At 42.1% G+C, this 19191-nt stretch overlaps 2 protein-coding genes across 13 annotated transcripts in view; one reads left to right on the top strand and one right to left on the bottom strand.

Annotated features, from left to right (window-relative positions):
• The window catches only part of noc2l (NOC2-like nucleolar associated transcriptional repressor), a 16291-nt gene extending 1231 nt beyond the window's left edge, over window positions 1-15060 (top strand). For 2 of the 4 annotated variants that reach the window (XM_024292355.1, XM_024292357.1), the window contains exons 5-18: window positions 957-1047; window positions 1141-1219; window positions 1442-1552; window positions 1647-1760; window positions 1866-2054; window positions 2757-2896; window positions 3953-4064; window positions 6576-6689; window positions 7117-7218; window positions 8737-8880; window positions 11153-11266; window positions 11385-11520; window positions 13172-13270; window positions 14789-15060. In XM_024292355.1, the coding sequence (XP_024148123.1) occupies window positions 957-1047; window positions 1141-1219; window positions 1442-1552; window positions 1647-1760; window positions 1866-2054; window positions 2757-2896; window positions 3953-4064; window positions 6576-6689; window positions 7117-7218; window positions 8737-8880; window positions 11153-11266; window positions 11385-11520; window positions 13172-13270; window positions 14789-14931 (1688 nt within the window). In that variant the 3' untranslated portion in view covers window positions 14932-15060. Of the gene's footprint in view, window positions 1-956; window positions 1048-1140; window positions 1220-1441; window positions 1553-1646; window positions 1761-1865; window positions 2055-2756; window positions 2897-3952; window positions 4065-6575; window positions 6690-7116; window positions 7219-8736; window positions 8881-11152; window positions 11267-11384; window positions 11521-13171; window positions 13356-13401; window positions 13598-14788 lie in introns of those variants that run through there. The other 2 variants (XR_004948171.1, XM_024292356.1) reach the window with 2 other exon arrangements.
• A 790-nt stretch (window positions 15061-15850) lies between these two features.
• samd11 (sterile alpha motif domain containing 11) overlaps window positions 15851-19191 on the bottom strand; it is a 105439-nt gene continuing 102098 nt past the window's right edge. For 8 of the 9 annotated variants that reach the window (XM_024292349.2, XM_024292352.2, XM_024292350.2 and 5 more), the window contains 3 exons: window positions 18413-18546; window positions 17685-17795; window positions 15851-17458 (listed from right to left, as the gene is read on the bottom strand). In XM_024292349.2, the coding sequence (XP_024148117.1) occupies window positions 17174-17458; window positions 17685-17795; window positions 18413-18546 (530 nt within the window). In that variant the 3' untranslated portion in view covers window positions 15851-17173. The remainder of the gene's footprint in view (window positions 17459-17684; window positions 17796-18412; window positions 18547-19191) is intronic. The other variant, XM_024292347.2, reaches the window with a different exon arrangement.

A 19191-nucleotide genomic window follows, 5' to 3' on the forward strand; every position in this document is an offset into this window, starting at 1 on the left:
TTCATTTGGCAAAGGCGTTTGGGAGCTATTACCGATCATCGCTGAATGTCTGACGAATGTCAAATATGAAACTAACTTAACCGCGCTAGCTGCAGACACAGCTACACTCGGGGTCCACTTAGTGGTTTAACCCCCGAATCCAACCCCTTTATGCTGAGAGTCAAGCAGGAAGGCATAGAGTCCCATTATTAGTGTTATGACTCAGCTTGGATTTGAATTCTTGACCTACCAGTATCAGGGTGAACACTCTACCAAAGGGCCACTGAGGTGGTCAACCAATATAATATTTAAAAGTGGAAAAATATAATTTAGGATTAGCGTCTTGGTTTTTTTTTCTACTTCTTATGTTGAATATTTAAAGGATTTGTTGTACCACTAAGAAAGTTGTTAGATCAAATAATTGGAGAAAAGGCAATTAACAGCCCAAGATCCCTGGAGTTTGACATCTATGTGTTAATTTATCGGTAATTGTACATGGAGTTACTCAGTGCTGCCAAGTTTATTGTTTTGTTTTACATTTGTGGTGCAAATAAGATTTACTTCAGATTTACTCATTTTTTAGAAGACTTATTTTCTGTTTTTTCTGGCAAACTCTGTTGCAGGTTCAAACTAACACAATATCCTCTTGTGAGGCCTGGAGGTCAAATTTCCTGCTTTTAACCTTACAGTCTGTTCAGGAGATGTTTAGCAACATATTATAGTCTTTTTACTAAGTTTAATTTGAAAGTATCAAAGGTGTTGTGGTAAATTCAATACATTTAATGCTGTTTACTACACGATACCAGGCTTAGTAAAAAGCCAACTAAAAGGTTTTTCTTCATTACTGCTTTCTTATTTGCAATTAAAAAAAGGAGGGTTTCTGTTTTTTTTTTTTTTAACTGAATCACGAGAAAACTGATTTGTTGAATCCCTACTTTCTACAGTGGCATAACATGCTTTCTATGTCTTCTCTTTAGTGTTCAACGCTCTGGTCCTGTTCTGCATCAAAGACATGTATATGATTCTGCAGAAGATGCTTAATCTGAAGCCCAGCAAAGACCAAAACAAGTATGAAACACATTTCATGGCTTCTTGATATTCTCTAAAAATATTTAAATATACTCCCGACTTAGTTTATTTCCTATTTGTTTTGTTTTATAGGCCGGTGCTCCCGTCCTCCAGTTCAAAATGGCACAGGAATCTGACCGATATCAAGATGTATCTCAGTGGAGTTGTTCAGGTTGGTTCTGTGTTGTTCTCGATGTCTCTGTTAAGAATAGTTCCTGTTTGTACATGTCTTCTTAGAAAATGCTTCCATATTCTTTAAAAATCTCTAGAAAATACCACAAGAAAATCTATTTATTACATATAAAGTAGTAGTTTTAAGATTTAAAGGTGTAATCTGTTTCAAATAAGAAAAGGATAAAGAAACTGACATATTTTTCTTGTTCTCCTTCCACAGCTGTTATCAAGTCTCACTGAAGCATCAGTTGTCGGTGCGGTTCTGAAGCACGCTAACCAGCTTGTACTTTATTACCTTTCTCTGCCCAAACAGTGCCGCCACCTCATTAAGGTAATGCTGAACCTTTAAGGGATTAAATGAAATGTCCAACTGTTGATTCTGGAACTATTCTTCTCTCTAACCTTCTGCTTTTTTGTGGTCATAGCAACTTCTGAAGCAGTGGAGCACAGGAGAGGAGATGAGTCGGGTTCTCGCCTTTCTGGCTCTAAACAAAATCTGCAGACACAAACAGAAAACGTATCTGAACTCTATTCTCAAGGTCAGCAGCACATTGGCAGGAATATAAAGCAAAACTTGATGTAAAATAGACTAAAATAAGAGTAATTATGATTTCTTCTCATGTTTGTTTTCTTCTTCTTAACAGCAAATGTACATTTCTTACGTACAAAACTGCAAGTTCACATCTCCCAACGTGCTTCCCATGGTCAACTTCATGCAGCGGACCTTAACAGAGATGTACTCTCTGGACACACAGGCCACCTATCAGCACGGCTTCATATACATCCGGCAGCTGGCCATTCATCTGAGGAATGCCATGACCATGAAGAAAAAGGTTGCTGTGTTTCTTTTTAAAAATGACTATTCACACTTAAATGCGTCCATTTAACGGAACTTTTTTTTGGCTGCACAGACTCAGAGGAAGGGTTAGGGTTACAGTGTCCCTAACAACCATATTCAGCCTTATAATTGGAACCTGCTGAAGAGTTTGAAAGTGTTTTTAACTTGTGCATCACACCAGTGGAATGAATTCACAAGTACAAGATTTGTAACAATCCATGTATCTTCACATTGTACTAGTCATTGTTTTGGGGCAAAATCAGAAACATCTGTTGTTTTCCAGGACATAGTTTCTGCAGAGCAGCAGAAGTTCATTAGAAATTCACCTCTAAATTGTGGGTGGGACCGTTGGTGGGGAGTGAACCTGTGCTTGTATCCCATGAGCTGCTCCCGATTCACATGATTTGAATAAATAAATACTCAGAAATGCAGTTTTAAACTTAAATTTCTCTACGCCCCGCGTCATGAGTAAAATGCTACAAGAAAATGTTAAAAACGGCAAAAACATATTTTCATCAAAGTGGGTCTTTAAATATACATGTATAAAAAATATTTAACTGCACTATGACTCTTGTTTTATCAAAGCAGACTTGAAGATGTTGAAATACAGTCAGTATTGAACTCTTTTGACTGCATGTTCAGCACACCAGCTTCATCATGTTTAACTTTTTCTTTTCTATTTGGTTGATTGTTGTAGGAAACATATCAGTCGGTGTATAACTGGCAGTATATTCACTGTCTGTACCTGTGGAGCCGGGTCCTCAGCACCCTTCATCCCAGTGACGTCCTCCATCCTCTCATCTATCCACTCTGTCAAGTCATAATCGGCACAATCAAGTGAGTTTGATCAGATGTTTGGAAAATTGAGTTACTTAAGTTGTATCTTTGCTTGGGTTTATGAAACTAACCCACATATGATCTGTTCAAAACTGAAGTCCTTGTCTGAGTGTCTTTTGCATCTTCTTCTGGTACTGGGACCTGAATGATCTCTCATACTGAATCAGCTTGATCCTCAACATGCAGTTCTTCGTAAACAGACTAAATCACCAAAAGAAACGGAGAAAGTGTCACATCTTCTGCACTGCTTTTAATGTACTTCTCAAACAGTCCAAGCTCAGATAATGTAAACAACAGCAGCAGGTACAAGAGAATCCATGTTGAGTTTGAAACGGCTTAAACTAGTGCATTACGCCTTTTTTTTATCGTAGCAAAGCAAAAGTCTAAACACAGCTTAGGGCTATTGCAGTTCACATGCTCTAAGGAAGCTTTAAACTCAGATTACAGTCATGTAGTTTTCCATTTTAAGTGTTTATTTGTTCCTGGATTGTATGTATGTATATAAATAGCAAAGTAGTGGTGAGAGTTTACAGTATTTAAAAGCTTTATACAAAGGCAGGATATAGTAAATAAATCAATTGGGGTATAAATTAATATGTATGTAAGTTTCTTTTTTAAAAAATATTTTGAATGTTTGTGAATATTTTAACTTATTTCTGACTTTTTTTTTTAATATTTGACAAATGTACAACAAATTAGGCAAGAAGCAAAATGTGACACATCTAACTGCTTCCATAAAAATAACACTTTAAGGATACATTTTATATATTTAATAAATCAAAGTAATATTAACAAAAAAGAAAACAGCAATATTTAGGTATGTTCACAGTAAAAGAGACGATCAAGGTCATTTCAGGTCAAGTTGTTTTTAGCTTGTTGTTTGCACATTTGATGTTTGAGCATCAATCTTAATTTTTTATTCTGTAATTTTCTTTTCTTTTACATTTTGTTGGATTTGTTTTTTTATCAAGTATTTTATGTGTGAAACCATCCTGCTGCAGTGCATTTCCCCAACAGCAGGGGGAGGCACTAAACTGCTGTCTGTTTCATTTCCAGGCTGGTGCCCACTGCGAAATACTACCCTCTGAGGATGCACTGCTGCCGAGTCCTCACTCTGCTGTCAAGCAGCACCAACACGTTTGTGCCAGTTCTGCCTTTCCTCCTGGAGGTAAGACCTCACGTCGTCTCCAGTCGCTCCCGGCAGGATCGGCGCCGCTTCCAGAGCGCTTAGGAAAGTTTCCAACACCCTAAACTGAAGTGGTGCTCCTCCAAAACCCTCAACGAAGGCCTCAAACATCTTAAACACACAGCAGACTTTTGGTTGTAACAAATGGAAACAGCGAGAAGGTAGATGTGATGAAATGTTCCGTCGGTGGTTTGGTGTGGAAAAACATCCGCGGCGTATAAAGGGCATTTTGGTCTCAACGGCCACAACAGAAGGAGCCTGGGAGGAAACACATCGAAATGCAGAGCGGCAAGAGAGCCACCTTTTGTTATCAGACAAATCACGGGTCACCAACTGACAGCGCTCTCCTCGGGTCAGGTGTTAATCACGTGTTTGCGTTTGCGAATCCGAGCGACCGTTTGCACATGCTGTGGAGGTTTTGTTGTGGTTTTCCAGGCGACGCTGTGCTGGAAGGCTCAGCAAGCTCGGCCCTCTGGGAGTGGTCAGCGCCCGGGGCATGACCGTGTGCGTGCAGCAGCAGTTTGACCAAAGCGGCAGAGGCTCGGCTGTGGCTGGCACGCCAGCCCAAACGCGCTGCGCAGACCACATCCTCTGCGTCTATGCCCCTCCCCTTCGGTACCCCCAGCAGCAGGCTTTGTTTATTTGTGACACACAATACTTCCTGTGCTTTTTTGTCCCCCCCCCCACCCGTCTTCCACTGCTCCCTTGTTAAAGGCAGGCTGAGGTACGGTGCTACTGTTTTAATTAGAGCAGCAGAAGCAGCCCCCTTCCTCCTCTGTGTCTGTGTGTTCTCGTATCTCCAAGGGGGGTGTATGATTTGGAGCTTCCTGCTTCAGTAGCTGTGCGTGTGTGTGTGTGTGTGTGTGTGTGTGCGAGCTCACCAGGGTTGGCCCATGCCTTCCCACTTCCCCCCGGCTCCCCCGCAGACCGCCACCACATCCTATGTTTGTACAGACAGCACTGGCCAGGAGCGTTGCTCTGCTGCACACACAGAACTTTGACAACCACACAGACACACAACCACACACACGATCATGTGGGGCGTCAGAAATGGCTTCTTCTTCCAAATATTCAGAACAGAATTTTTCTTGCACACTGTGGGTAGATGTAGAAGCTGAAGCTTGTTGAAAAATGCCCGCTTTTAGAAAGTGCTTCAGCTGACAAAGATCAGAACTGTCAACAACTGATGTCTTCAGAGACCTGACACATGGAGTTCAATTCACTGTTTTTTTCCATGGCTAAAATCCTCATCACCTAATGCTTTAAAAAGCAATGAAAATCATGTTTATAACATTTTTCTGATGGTGGACATGTATAAAAAAATAAGCTAAAAACTGCATTTCTGAGTATTTATTTATTCAAATTGTTGTGAATCGGAGCAGATGAACTAATTCTGTCTGGAAATAAGTGATGTAGAAACGACAATCGTCAGGCCACAAGCTCCCTGCTCTACTGTAACTTCAGGCTCACTCTGCAGCCGTCCAGCTCTGGTGCTGCTGCTGGAGTGGTCACATTTTTAGTTTACCCATAAGAAAGTCATAAAGTAACCAATCTTCATGACTGTTTTTTGTGACATAAAAGTATCTGTTTCCATCACTCTTCCAGAGAGAAATCCGAGTAGAAACATAAGACAGCCGCGACATTGTGTTCTTGACAAGTGTGTGTAAACTTTTGACCACAACTGTTCGTCTGAGGACTCACGTTCACAGTCCTGCTGCAGCCACAGGCTCTGCTCGCGAGACTCTGGACCTCTGTGATCAGCGTCTCATCGTCTGTGGTGTTAAATGACTGATGTGATGCTTTAAACACACACTTTGTGACCCAGTGTCAGCAGAAATTATGTAATGTTTACACCACGGTGAAAACGCATACATAAAACAAAACATGGCAAGTACGGCAGAAAATAGGTTTGATTTTCAAAAATGTATAGAATGCTCTTTACACTCGCTCGCATGATTTCCAGTTTAAACCGTTTTGTTTGCCCCAACTTCACAAAAAGTGTTCTGGCTCGCTCTGACGTCCAGCAAAAATTTGAAGCCAATGAAATTGATTTGGAGCGCCGTAGAGGCCAGACCGGACCGGGCGCCGTGTGAGGGCCTCTCGCACTTTTCAAGTTACGTAAAGACTTCTGTGGCCCCACTGGAGCTGATGGATGCAGTGTTAGCCCGGGTCAGGTTGAGGTTGTGAGGGGCTCTAAGCCAGTGGGAGAGTGTAAACACAGGGATGATGGGATGTCAGTGAAAGGATACTTCCGCGCCAACAGTGCCACCACTCTGAGGGGAATTTGCAGCTCTGCAGAAAATGTTCTCAAAAATAACAGTTTAAAAAAACAAAAATGGTTAAAAATGACATAATCATAATCAAAAGACAACCGGGATTGCTTTAACAATAGATGAACACCTTCTAAAGGTCTTGATTGAACAGCTCTCCATGCACTTAAAACTGTTTAGGACCTAATAATAACGATTACCTTCTCTTATGGTTCTGTTACAGATTTTTCAGCAAGTTGACTTCAACAAAAAGCCGGGTCGAATGAGTAAGAAACCCATTAACTTTGCAGTCATCCTGAAGCTAAACAAGGTCAACCTGATGGAGAAAGCCTACAAGGTGAGCATTAGTGCGAGCAGCTGAGAGCGAGCTGATTCTGTTTACTCCTGTTTGTTTCTCTGAGAAGGAGCTGCTGATCAGATGAGCAGTTCACTCGGCTTGTGTGTGTGGTAATAAGGGGATTGAGGGCAGAACTGACGAGTCCTTGGAGGGGCGCTAAAACTGTCCCCGAGTCGGCACGCTCGGCGCCGCAGCCAAGAGGATTGCAGCGCGGCTCTGTGGGATTATCCCCCTGCGCCGCTGCCTAGAACTGTTAGCGCTGCTGTCACCTGGGCAGCTTCCCCGCTCGCCAAACCTGATCCAAACAGAAATGACAAATATTGGTGCTGCTTTTATTAGAAATAAATGTTCTTTAATAACCAAGAGGTTTAAAAGAAGCATGTTTAGTTTAAATTGAGACTCATGGTACTTTTGCCTTTCATTTTAGGACGGGTTGATGGACCAACTCTATGACCTGATCCTGGAGTACTTCCACACTCAGGCCAACTCCATCAGCTTTCCTGAGCTGGCTCTGCCCACCGTTATTCAGGTACTTCACAAACATTGACTTTACAATGTTTTAACAATTTCTTTAAAGCCAGATAGCAAGAGTAAAGCAGTTTATTGGACTTTGAAACAGCATATCTCCATAACTTTTCAGACTTTTCACAGTAAAGTGCTTTGTTTTGAAGTCACTCTTTCCATCTTCTGAATCCTGGTTAGAATAGGGAAGCACACAATGGTCACTGACTGGAGTTTCTCTGATTGCTTCTTCTGCATTTCTCAGTTCCATCAATCCATTTATCCATTTTCTTCTCTCCATTTAAGGCTTCTTCAGAAGTAACTGATACGGACATTTTTAAAATTCAGTATCAAATGATTTTGTTTCTAAATCTTTCTTACCTCAATAAGCTGCTTTCTCTTCTCACTCCTGCTCTCTAACGTCAAGACAGTTCATTCTACTGAGCTCACAACACATTTTATAACCTCCTCAATTTTTTTAAACTTTGACTCCGGTTGAACCTGTCTGGTTTGTATTTGTTTTATTCTATAATTTTAATCTTTGTGTGTGTTGTTAGAAATTCACCTCTAAGTTGTGGACGGGACTGTTGATGCGGAGCGACCCCACCTCCCTTTCCCCCTTTAGTTTCTGAGACAGGGTTCCTGTGGGTTTTTAAAAAGTCTTTAAAACGTTGAATTTGTGAATTTGGAAATAAAACCTTAAAAAAGATCTTGAATTTTGATATCTGAGCCTTTAAAATTGTGTCAATTAAAACTTCTCAGTTTCACATTTCTCATTGAAAATGTATTTTTTTTTATTATTTTGATTAAATAATGGAAATAAACAGCAGCAGAATCAATCATTATGCACCAATATGCTGAATGTTAACAATTGGTTTAAATAAAGGAAAAAATAACGAAGCATGCTAAAGCATCATGGCACAGAGCACAAATGACATGATAAGAAGCTACAGTTTTAATCGTAAAATGGGAAATAATTAAAAAATACGATAAATAATTAATAAAATAGAGAATATGCTGAGGAATTGGTCTTAATTCTTTGATATGCACGGCTTTAAAAAAGTCCTAAAAAGTCTAAAATTTTAACTTCAACATGCTTGTAGGAACTCTGTGAGACCTCTCTGTTTACACGTTCTCCCACTAGCTTACAGCCCCTCACATTTCCAACTTAACATAACTGGTGCAACAAAAATGTCCAGTGAATTTATCAGAATGGAGCAGGGAGCTTGTGGCTTGTTCTGTCACAACTACAAGCTTTTTCTAACTGCATTTGCTTTTGCCTGCTCCTGATTCCCAATAATTTAAATGAAGAAATACGCAGAAATGCAATTTTTAGCCTTATTTTCTGACCATTTGTCGTCCGTCATCAGAGTGACCTTTTAAATCTGTTGTTTCATGACTGCCTGAGATCATCTATACTTGTTTTATTGACTTAATCAGACAGAATTGAAGATGAAGCATCACCTGAAGCAGAGCTTCATATTCTTTTTGTGTTATGTTGCTTTACTTTTTTCCTCACGCTTCTAATTTTTCCATGTTCCTGCAGCTGAAGTCTTTCCTGAAAGAATGCAAAGTGGCCAATTACTCCAAGCCCATGCGCCAGCTGTTGGACAAAGTTCAGGAAAACAGCAACTACATCACAACTCAGAGGCAAAAGGCCACCTTTGGAGTGGCTGATACAGCTGCTGTGGTGAGTTTGGGAGGTGCCCCATAAAGGTTCCGCTTCCTAATATTAGATCTTTGAGAATAAAAATGATGAAGTCACTTTAAAATTCTAAAGAACTTTTCAGTCTGATGGTGCTAGAACTTTGATGAAGAAGCTGCAAACATTTCAAAACAAAACTTCTCACCCTGTGCTTTCTCCTGCATCTAAACAGTGTTAGTAAATTTCAAAATAAAAATTACTTTCAAAATAAAATCACACAGAGCTTCACAAATTGAAACAGATACAAAGTTTCTAACATCTTGCAAAGTTTGGAACAAGTGGAAAATTTTTGCAGTTGCCCCATTCTTTTAGAAAAGAAAATTACTGGAGCCACGGCAGTTCTGTAAGTAACCACTTGGGGGCTTCGGTTCTCTCTCACTGCAATGTAAAACCATACTGTATAATAACAAGAACAAAAATGAAGTTTTGACTTTTGATGTTTTGATGGCAGCAGCACTGGATGTTATTTAATACTTATATATGTATATTTATTTAATATCAAAACAAAAACTGAGGTTTAATTGAGGTTTTTTGGAACCAGCGGCTACTTCCTGTTTGTAACGTCAAAGGGAAAGGGTCACTGAGTTCAGTTCTCTTAGACAGCCAGTGAGCACACCCAAACCTCCCTTGATCAGCATCATCAGAACCTTAAGCTAGCAGTGATCATGTCACTCTGCTGTTCCTCCTCCTTCCCTGGTGTCACGTAAAAACATTAGTCCAGGCTTTAAGTTGAGATTTGGTGGTTTTAAAGTTTGTGTTTTAACTGCTCTCAGATTCGGAAGCCCAAAATTTAATCAGAGACTGAGATCAGGGTGGAACCATCCATCCATCCAATGGATCATCATGAGGCATATTCTTAGGTTGAAAGTGGAAGGACAGTTCTACCTAATACACCGTGTAGGATAAGCTGGGTTCAGTTCACAGGCTTTTTCTAACAGAACAAGAAGGCGGAAAAAGTAATTTCCTACTATTTTACTAAAGCATATGCTATCATTTCATGAACACCCTATAATGTTTTCAACTTTTAAATGTGAAGGTCATAAAAGCAGAATCCTTCCTTCCAACAGTTCATTACAAGAAGTGTCTGCAGGACAATTTCCTTTAGAAACTAAGTAGATGTTTGGTCTTATAGGCATAAATATTCAATAATCCAATTAAAGAGGTATTTATGTGTAAATGTGGCTGTTCTGTGCATAGTCGAGCAAGCACACGCACACAACAGGGATTCCACACCAGGTCTGCACCTGTTGCCTTGTTACTTGGCTTATGGGAGACTGTTGCCATGGCATCGACTCCTCGGCAGCGAAGCAGAAGAAGTGTCACCACAGGCGAGGGCGAGAGGACATCCCCGCTGCTCCCGCAGTGAAAAGGCCATGCCCCCCTCTGTAGCCATCAGTCCCACGCAGGCACGTCACCCAAACTGGGAGTTAGCCAACTTAATGATGCCTTGCTTCTGTTTGGGTCATCCTCTGGTCAGGCTGCTGTCATTTTCCTTTAGGTTTTTTTTATTACTTTCAATGTACTCTCTTATAAACATCAATGGTTTTCTTCCACAAACTTTTTGAGGTAGAAGTGGATTTAAAATCAACACTTAAATGAAACTGTTTCTGAATACACTCAAATCTGGGACATTATTTTGTCAAAATACCTTTCATTTTAAATCTTCCTATTTTTCTAATTTTAATTGTCACAGATTAACACTTCTGAGCTTCAGCCACCATTCTGTTTTCATGGTCTTCTTAAGGGTATTTTCTGAATTTTATGCCTGCTTTAATATTTTTTTACTTGACATTCTTTCTCCCTTTTATAAAAGTTATTGTCCCAACAAGTAAAACCTTGTTTCATGTCCTAATAGGAACCCTTTGGTTTGTGTGTTTCCTGGATTCTGCAGCACACCTGTGTTCTTCTCAGTTTCAGCCAATAGCAACACTGTAAATTGCGGTAAAAGCGTTAAGCTAACAGGTGCAGGAGGCCAGACTCTGCTGGCTGTATTGAGTTTTTGGTCAGATAATGCAGTTGGGCCAGATCAATATTATCCACACAGACCTCAGGGGGTCTGAAGAAGATCTCTTCTTTCAGACTTCTGTCTTCAGACTTGTGTCACTGTCATGGCTGTGGTTTCAGAACCTATATGTGCTGTAATGATTTAGGAGAGTAAAAGAACCTGCTCAAGAATTTAAAAGACTCTGGGGGAAAATACCTCTGAACGATCAGTTTCAATCTTCTGTGCATTTAAACTCCACCTGTGTTGTGTTAGGCGACCTGGGAGAAGAAGGTCAAGGAGGAGGGGACTCCCCTCAGCAGGTACCACAGCCAGTGGAAGAAGCTGCGGGAGAAGGAGATCCAGCTGGAGATCTCTGGCAAAGAAAGGGTAATTATCCCCCCAAAAACCAAATTCCAATGATTTCAGTTGTATCTTTTAAGGCAGCTTTGTTTGACTTTTCACACCAAAAAATGGAAGACGATGACTTTTTTCCTTTTAAATAAAGATGGAGGATCTGGACCTTCCTGAGATCAAACGCAAAAAGATTCAGGACAGGAAGATGGAGGACAAGAAGGAGTTTAAGGACCTGTTCCAGTCTGACAGCAGCTCAGACGAAGAGAACGGAGGTCTCAAAATCAAGGGTGAGCTTTTCTAAACAGGTTTAGGGGCAGCCCTCTTGCACCGCCCGCCTCGGCCTCTAGGGGGCTGTATTTCGTCACAACATTGAAGGGAGTGAAATTTAAAGGCAATTAGAGGCTGAGTATGATTTCTTTTGCTGTTTAGAAATGCTCACAGTCTTAAAGCTGTTAGCATTTGGGGCGGCTCAGTTACCACATGTTTAAAACACAGCGAGCTTCTGTGGAAATAAATACACAAACAAAGAGGACATCACTGCAGTTTAGTTTGCAGAAGACTAAAACAAGTGCTTGTGTCCTTCATCTGCAGCACTTGGGATTTTCCACAGATCACAGGGAGCTTCACTGTCTTTCACAGCTTCATATAGTTGTGCTGAAGCACTATAAAGCTTTTTGTAAAGTCGCAGGAAAGTAGGAGACTGCGTGGAGATTTTTTTTATGCATCTGGACTTCATTGTAACAAGAGTCCCCACAAACGGACGGACAGCTGCCGGCAAGCGGCTCCTCCGCCCTCCTCCTCTTTTATTTGTCTTTCCTCCACTTCCATTGCTCACACACACACCGAGCCCCACGCTCCCCGGCTGACAGGAAGTGCAGGCTCGGATCCCAGCGGGTGTTTCTAATTCAAACCAGCCCACTGGAACAGCCAGAGGTGGCCGCTCCCACTCCTCCACTGCTGTTTTTTTTTTCTGGCAGCTTCAGCTTGCTGCCCCCGCATGTTCTTGCACACGTGTGTGAAGGCGCACTTGGACATCTCTCCCATAACTAAGTCACCGCGACGTGATCCAATCTGGAAGAGAAAAAGCTCCTGGGCAGCCCGCAGAAAACTGTTTGCGGTCTCACCTTTTCCAGACAAAAAAGGGGGGGAAGGGGGCAATCGGAGAGCAGCGGGCTCGTAATTTAGATTGATAAGTGTGTGTGTCTGGGGTGTCAGTGTGTGGCGGCGATAAGTCATCCAGGTCATTTAGGTGAAACCTCTGAGGCGCTGCTGAAAACTGCTTGCAACATGTGAGCTACAAAGAGCAGGAGAAATTATGTTTACTATTTAAGATGCAGAACCTGATGTTTTAATAGATGTTTATCTGCATCAACTGTAAACTGTGTGTTTGTGTTAACCGTGGATCACTAAAAGGAAGTACTGTGCTTCGCCTTTTTCCATCGCCGCCGTCAGCCTCTCATCACATTTCAACTTCAAAGCCGGCAAACCCCAGTTGTCCCTTTGGCTAGAAAACACACACACACTCTCTCTTCTCCGCAGGTATCACAACACAAGTTCAGAAAAAACTTCACAACTTCTCTCTAAAGCACACCGACACAATCCAGCACGCATACACCGACTTTGCCATCATCTCGGCTCTGAACCTGCCTGCTATCTCCATTTACTATATTTAGGCCGTGAGCAGAAGATGTCTGAAATTGCTGGTAGTAAACTGTCATGGGTGTTTGTGCAGCAGCAGCGGCGCCTGTAATCGACTCTCAGTTCCATCTCAGAGGGAAATAGACACTTCCAGCTGCCTCTGATACCTGGCCCACATATCTGCGTCTCCAGAGTCCTCAGACATCAGTGATGTGCCACTACAAACTTAGGAACATCTGAAGAAAGTAACACCACACAAAGTCGCTGCAGTGTGATGTTTTCCTATCCTCTCCCCCTCAGGTAAGAAGAGCAGCCCTGCATCTGATGATGAAGATGACGATGACCTTGAAGATCTGTCTGACTTCAGTGATGATGAGGGGATGGAGGAAGGAGATTCAGGTCTGTATGCATTTAACACAAGATAATATTTAATCCCATTTTTTCTATAGCATTAAGATTGAATGAGAACAAGCAACAACTATTTTAAAAATAATATGGTCCTTGCCATCAGTACCTGATGCTGCGGGCCATAATTATTAGGAAATGTTTTTTTTTTTTTTTGGTGGTGGGGGGGCTTCTAGTCAACACACTAACAAATTTCAATTGACCTGAGTTAATTTGTCTTGAAATTTGTGCATGAAAATAACAAATCAGTTTTACTCAGTTTCAAAGTTTTAACCCTCCTCAACAATTACAAGCAAGAACAGGAGAAATCGTCTGCTTTGATATTCAAATTTGTTTTTATTTGTTTTGACCCACTCTAGTCATCTTTTGTAAAATTAAATGCATTTTTTAGTCAAATCAAAAATCTGTTATTTTCTAGGACATAGTTTCTGCAGAGAGGCAGTAGTTCATTATAAATTCAGCTCTGAATTGTGGGCAGAGCTGTAGGCATGAGGCAACCCTGCCCCTTCTTCTTCTTCCTAAAAGAAGCTTTTCTACGCTCTCCCACTAGCTTACAGCCCCACACACCTAAATGTAACATTACCAGCATAAATCTTGGAACCATCCACAGGTAAAGTTTAGAGCCAGATTCCAGTTCAGACGAGGAAAATGAAGACATACATGGATCTATTTGTGGATGCATCGTGATGAGATTTTGGCCTGGCCAGCATAGTTTCAACATTACAAATATATGGATGTTTTTCTGTTCCATCAGATTCTGAATGAAACCTTTGAATTTTCTTTCTGAATCACATTGGTGTCATGATTTGATTGATTGGATATCAATGTGTTCTTAGATCGACTAGTTGTTCAAGTGAGACAGAAAAGGAGTTTTTTTTCAATTGAATTTCTGGGCCATCAAAATGTTGAATTAAAAACACTTAAATATTCAAAATAGAAAACAATATTTTGGGGCATAAAATTTTGCCTTTTTGAAAATCGAGAGATAAAAAAAAATCAAAGGTTTAAAAAATTCAGAATCTGATGGAACAGAACAACTTCTATACAAACACGCTTCTTCTCAAATGACATTTTTCATCACTTCCTGATTCATAAAAACTAAAATTCAGGACTAATTTTCTTTGTACATGCCCTCTATCATGAGAAAAATGCTTCAAGCACATGTTCAAAACATAATCAGAGTGGGTCTTTAAATGTGCAGACATTCTATTTTCCATGTTCCTGTATTTTGTGTCACCTTTATCTGAACTGCTGCCTTCCAGCTTTGAAAGTCTGGTGTAGTTGGTCAGCTGATTCAGCTCATCAAGCACAGCAAAGTCCAAGACATCTGCTCATTATTAGAAGTGTGTCTAAACCTTACAAATGCTTCAACCGATAGTTTCAAGGCCGTGTCATTAAGCCTAATGTTGGACTTTTCAGAACAGTTTACACAAGGGTCTATTAACAACAGCGTAAAAAGTCTGAGGTTGTTTCCTTGAATACCAGCTGAAGTGCTTCCTGTCTGTTCTCCAGGTGATGATGATGACGACGAAAAGGAGGGAGGCGGGAAAAATAAATCCAAGGCTCCTAAACCGATGTCTTCTGCTGATCTCATAAAGCTGGCAGAAGGACAGGAGGATGTCGTCGAAGACCTGCAGCTCTCTGATGATGACTGAGTTTGTGTGCTCTGCTCACTTAGAATAACACAGTTTTTAAACTTTAATTTTTTTGTATTGTGTACAGTGCAAGCAAAGCCAAGTTGTTTTTTTGTTTACACTGACGAAAACAAGACCATTTAGAATCCAGATTGTGTCACTCTTTGTTTTTCCTGAGATAGCGGTGAATCGTAATGGTGCTCGAGAACCTGAAACAGGAAATGGGTGTTATGTGTACATGTGCGCACCTGTAGGCGCCCCGAGGCTTTGTGAGGATGGACTATTGTGAGGCAGGCCGAGCGAGGCCAACACAAGGAGTTCAGAGGCGGGTGTTGAGCCCTGAGGCGGCAGCGCTCTGCCAGGCTGGCAGGGTGGTGTCTGATGCTGCGCCAGCAGTCTGCCTCGGTGGTAGAGCAGCAACACAACCTTGTCTTTTTTATGCCACTACACAGACTAAAATTCCTAACTATTCTGCACCTTTTTTGAGCATGCATTGGTGCTCCCCATAAAACCAAATCCTGGTTTCTCCTTTAAAACACCACAAATCCAAGAAAAGCTTTTGCCGTGTCACTTTTCTGTTGAAGCTTTTTGGAGTTTTCAGCTGCAGAAGCTCGCCTAAAGCAAAGGGAAGTCCCAGCAGAGTGTAGCGCTTTGAAGGAAGAGGGCAACGCGAGCGAGGGCTCTTTCTGATTCGGAGTGTGTACATAAGGAGGGTCAGGTTCGCCCCCACGGGCAGGAAGGCCCTGCCCTGCAGCTGAACCTCACACTCCACCAGCTGTGTTGACCTGAACTGCGCCCCATGGGTCACCTCCTCTTCCTAAGACGCACACGAGGAGACCACAACCCTCAACCTCCCCTCTACAGTTTCACCACAAACACCTGAGAAACAAAAAATAAAAAAGCTGCTCAGATGAAAGCACAAAAACAACAGAGGAGAGGCTGAATTTCTTTAGGATTTATTTCACCTGCATGGTGAATAGAAAAATAGGATAAAGACAAAACATTTGAAGAGGAATCTAGGGACCATTTGTAATTGCTTAAATTCAAAACATTTGCATTAAGAGCTTTGTGCCTCTTCTTATCCCTGCAACCAAGAGGAAAAAAAGTATCTTTGGAATCCGTCTTAAGGGCTAAATTCAATACATTATCTGCTTTACTACATTAGAAGTCCTATAAATATTTTTGTCATCATATTTATATGCTGGAGTAGCGTTTGAGACTAGAAGGTCTGGTCTTTTTTATTACACTTTAAAAAAATATGAACAAAAGTACCACCAAAGTTCAGCAAGTCACATTTTCAGTGAGAAAACCCTTATTCGTGCAACAACATTTAACAAAAGGTGAAAGTACCACATATGTAACCATCAGAATATTTTCATCTTAAGCGCAATTCTGTACAATTTTGCATGTTTTTCCTACCTCCCACAGTAGTCAACACAAATGTACAATGGCAAGCCGCATAACCTGTAAGTACTTCTTTGTTTCTGATAGTTTTTTAACCTTTTCTGTATCAGAAAGTGAAAGCTCTACATGTCAAAAAGAGTCCACAGGGCCCCATAGTGGCCCCCGTTGGAGCAGGCTTCCTCTGAGAACAGATCCGTAATGCAAAAACATTGTAAAACACGGTTCCAATTCCACACATCCGCTCATCTTTGGTATCAGGACAGTGGAATGCATAGTTGCAGCGATATAGGAGGGAGCTGGTCAGATGGAGTGCCGCTCAGCATGTAGTTTCATCTCTGGAAAGATAGTGCCACGCTGGTGTTTGGCCTTCAGAAATCCCAAAGAGCAGGAGAAGGAGGGGGGAGAGGGAAAGATGTGAGGCTTTTTTTCATTCCCGGGGTCTGCAGCGAGTTGCAGTCACAGATCAACTATGAAGAACTTCCTCCTGCCCAGGAAGGAAGGAAGGGTTTCCGCTAGGCGTCTGTCTGACTTACAAGAATGTCCATTTGTGGCAGGGCTCCGCTCGTTTCTTTTGGCAGGCTGTCTGCGACCAGCTGTCTCATTTTCCTCCTGCTCCCTCTGTTCCTTTGTCACTTCAAGTTTCCCTTCCAGCCCAGTTTCTTTGGATTCTGTTCAGCTCCAGCCACTGCAGAGGCTGTCCTATAGTTCCTCATTGCAGTCTTAAGATTTTCCCATGAGTTTATAGGTTGAAGGGTTTGAGCAAAGGAAGGAGGGGCACACGGGACCTGGGAAGTCGGTCTGAATTAAATTACTCCTCCATTCCCGGGTTAGTCAGAGGTCCTCCTCTCTCAGACCTTCCCTACGAGGGAGTTTTGGCCTCAAATCTTCCCACCACTGCTGAAGCAGTGCCGTTTTCTTCCTTGGGGGAGGAGCACCCTGGCGTGGGGCCACTGTACGGAGATGAGCTGCTGCTAGAGGATGTGGGTCGGTGTGGCAGGGTAAGAGGGAGGGGCACGGGGGTGTCGGATGATGCGGTCACGGGCTCCCGATCTCTGTCTAGGGGGCGCAGCGTAGCAGGAGGAGGAAACGGGAACGCAAACGGGAATCCTGCCATGTAGAAAAGCCTTCCAACGCGACGGGCCACCTGAGGGGGAGAACGGAGGATTTAGAGGATGCTCTGTGCATCAGACACGTGCATCTGTGTTTCAGAGAGAGAAGAAGAAATGAGGCTGCAGTCTGTGGGGCAGGCTACTTTGGGGGCATCAGCTATGCTAGTCTAGTCCCTCGCTACGCCTACTGCCAGAAGTTCACATTCGCAGCTCCTCTCCATCACACAAAAACACACACACGCAGGTCTGTGGTGTGTGTACCTGTGAGCGGATCTTGAGTGCAGGCCCCAGCTTTAGTCCCATTGTGTTGAGCAGGTGCTCCTCAGTGAGCAGCGGCAGTGTCTCTCCATCAATGGCCTGCTCCCGAAACACCTGGCGGAGACACAGCCGCTTCAGCCACAGGCCCGACGTGCGCACGAACCACACACTCACCCGCACACACAACCCCTACACACAAACTCTAAACTCTACTAAACTTCATAAACATTCGTCAACATGGATGAGCTGTGGTGGAAGTTCCATTTTTTAAGTAGTTGAATGGGCCAATATAAGAAATGAATTCAATAAAGGATAAAACTATTTTTTTGAGCTTTTTAAATAAATATCAACTTCACAAAATCTCAATGATTTTTTAAAACACCCATGTTGTAAAGAAACAAGTAGATCATTTCTATTTAATTTAACGTTAATATTTATGACTAGAAAGTATTTTATTTATTTATTTTTTTTTTTAGTTGATGGGGATTTTGGAACCATAAACACACAAACATGCTTTCACACGAGCTGTGTGTACTCCTCTTCACTCTCATTCTCTCAGAACCCACAGATCCTTCCTAAAAACAGCAAACCAGTTCTCCACACCAAAACAAAAAGGCAGCGTTCTAAGCTGAACGATGGCATATCTTTGTCACTGATCTTCTGTGGTTTGTAGTCAGCCTGCCCCTGGCCTCCATCACCTTCTCTCTCCCCAGATCTCCGTCTACACTCACCTGTGCATATTCAGCACATCCAGCCAGGCTGCTTATGAACCCACACACATCCTCCACGCTCCACTTGCTGATATCCTCTGCGGGGTTGGCTGTGGCTGAGTCTTCGCCATCCATGAAAAGACCCCCCAAAGAGCCTGGAAAAGCAGCAGAGGCTTAAATGACGTGTGGACTGGGCGCAAAACTACAGCAGAATTTGAGAATTTTTTTGCAGCTTTATAGATAATATATAAATAATCCTAATCTGCAGAGAAAGGGTAATGATCAGGTTAAACAAGATCTTTATGTCACAGATGGAAAATCTTAATAATCAATGCAATTGGACAATATAACAGACATGTTTTCTTAGGGTGTTTTCAGACTGGGAAAATGATTTGTTCCGGATTGAGTCCTTGCGTTTGCTCTGTATTCAGACTGCAGTCAAGTAGACTATCGACCTTGTAAACAAAACCACATGACTAAAGATCTCTTCAGTCATTGGCCAGCAGTTATGGAGGCGGGTCAAAAAAGAAAAATGGAGGTGCTGCACTTTGCAAATCCTTTCCAGGATTGTTGCATTTTCAAACTTTTCATTCTGCTGATCAGTTTTGAATGTCAGCATTAAGGTTGGGTTCAACACTTTTTAGTACTCATCCAATGAGCTGCTGTTGCATTGCTGCTCCTCCGTCCGATTGGAAGCAAACCGAGACCCCCTCAAAAGAAGGGTCCGAGAGCGATTCCTGGTCCTGGACCAGAGCTCGCCGAGACTCCAGATATCGGGGAAACGAACTCTGGTTCACTTT

The sequence above is a fragment of the Oryzias melastigma genome, linkage group LG7, assembly GCF_002922805.2.
Source record: "Oryzias melastigma strain HK-1 linkage group LG7, ASM292280v2, whole genome shotgun sequence".
In the NCBI taxonomy this organism is placed as follows: Eukaryota; Metazoa; Chordata; class Actinopteri; order Beloniformes; family Adrianichthyidae; genus Oryzias; species Oryzias melastigma.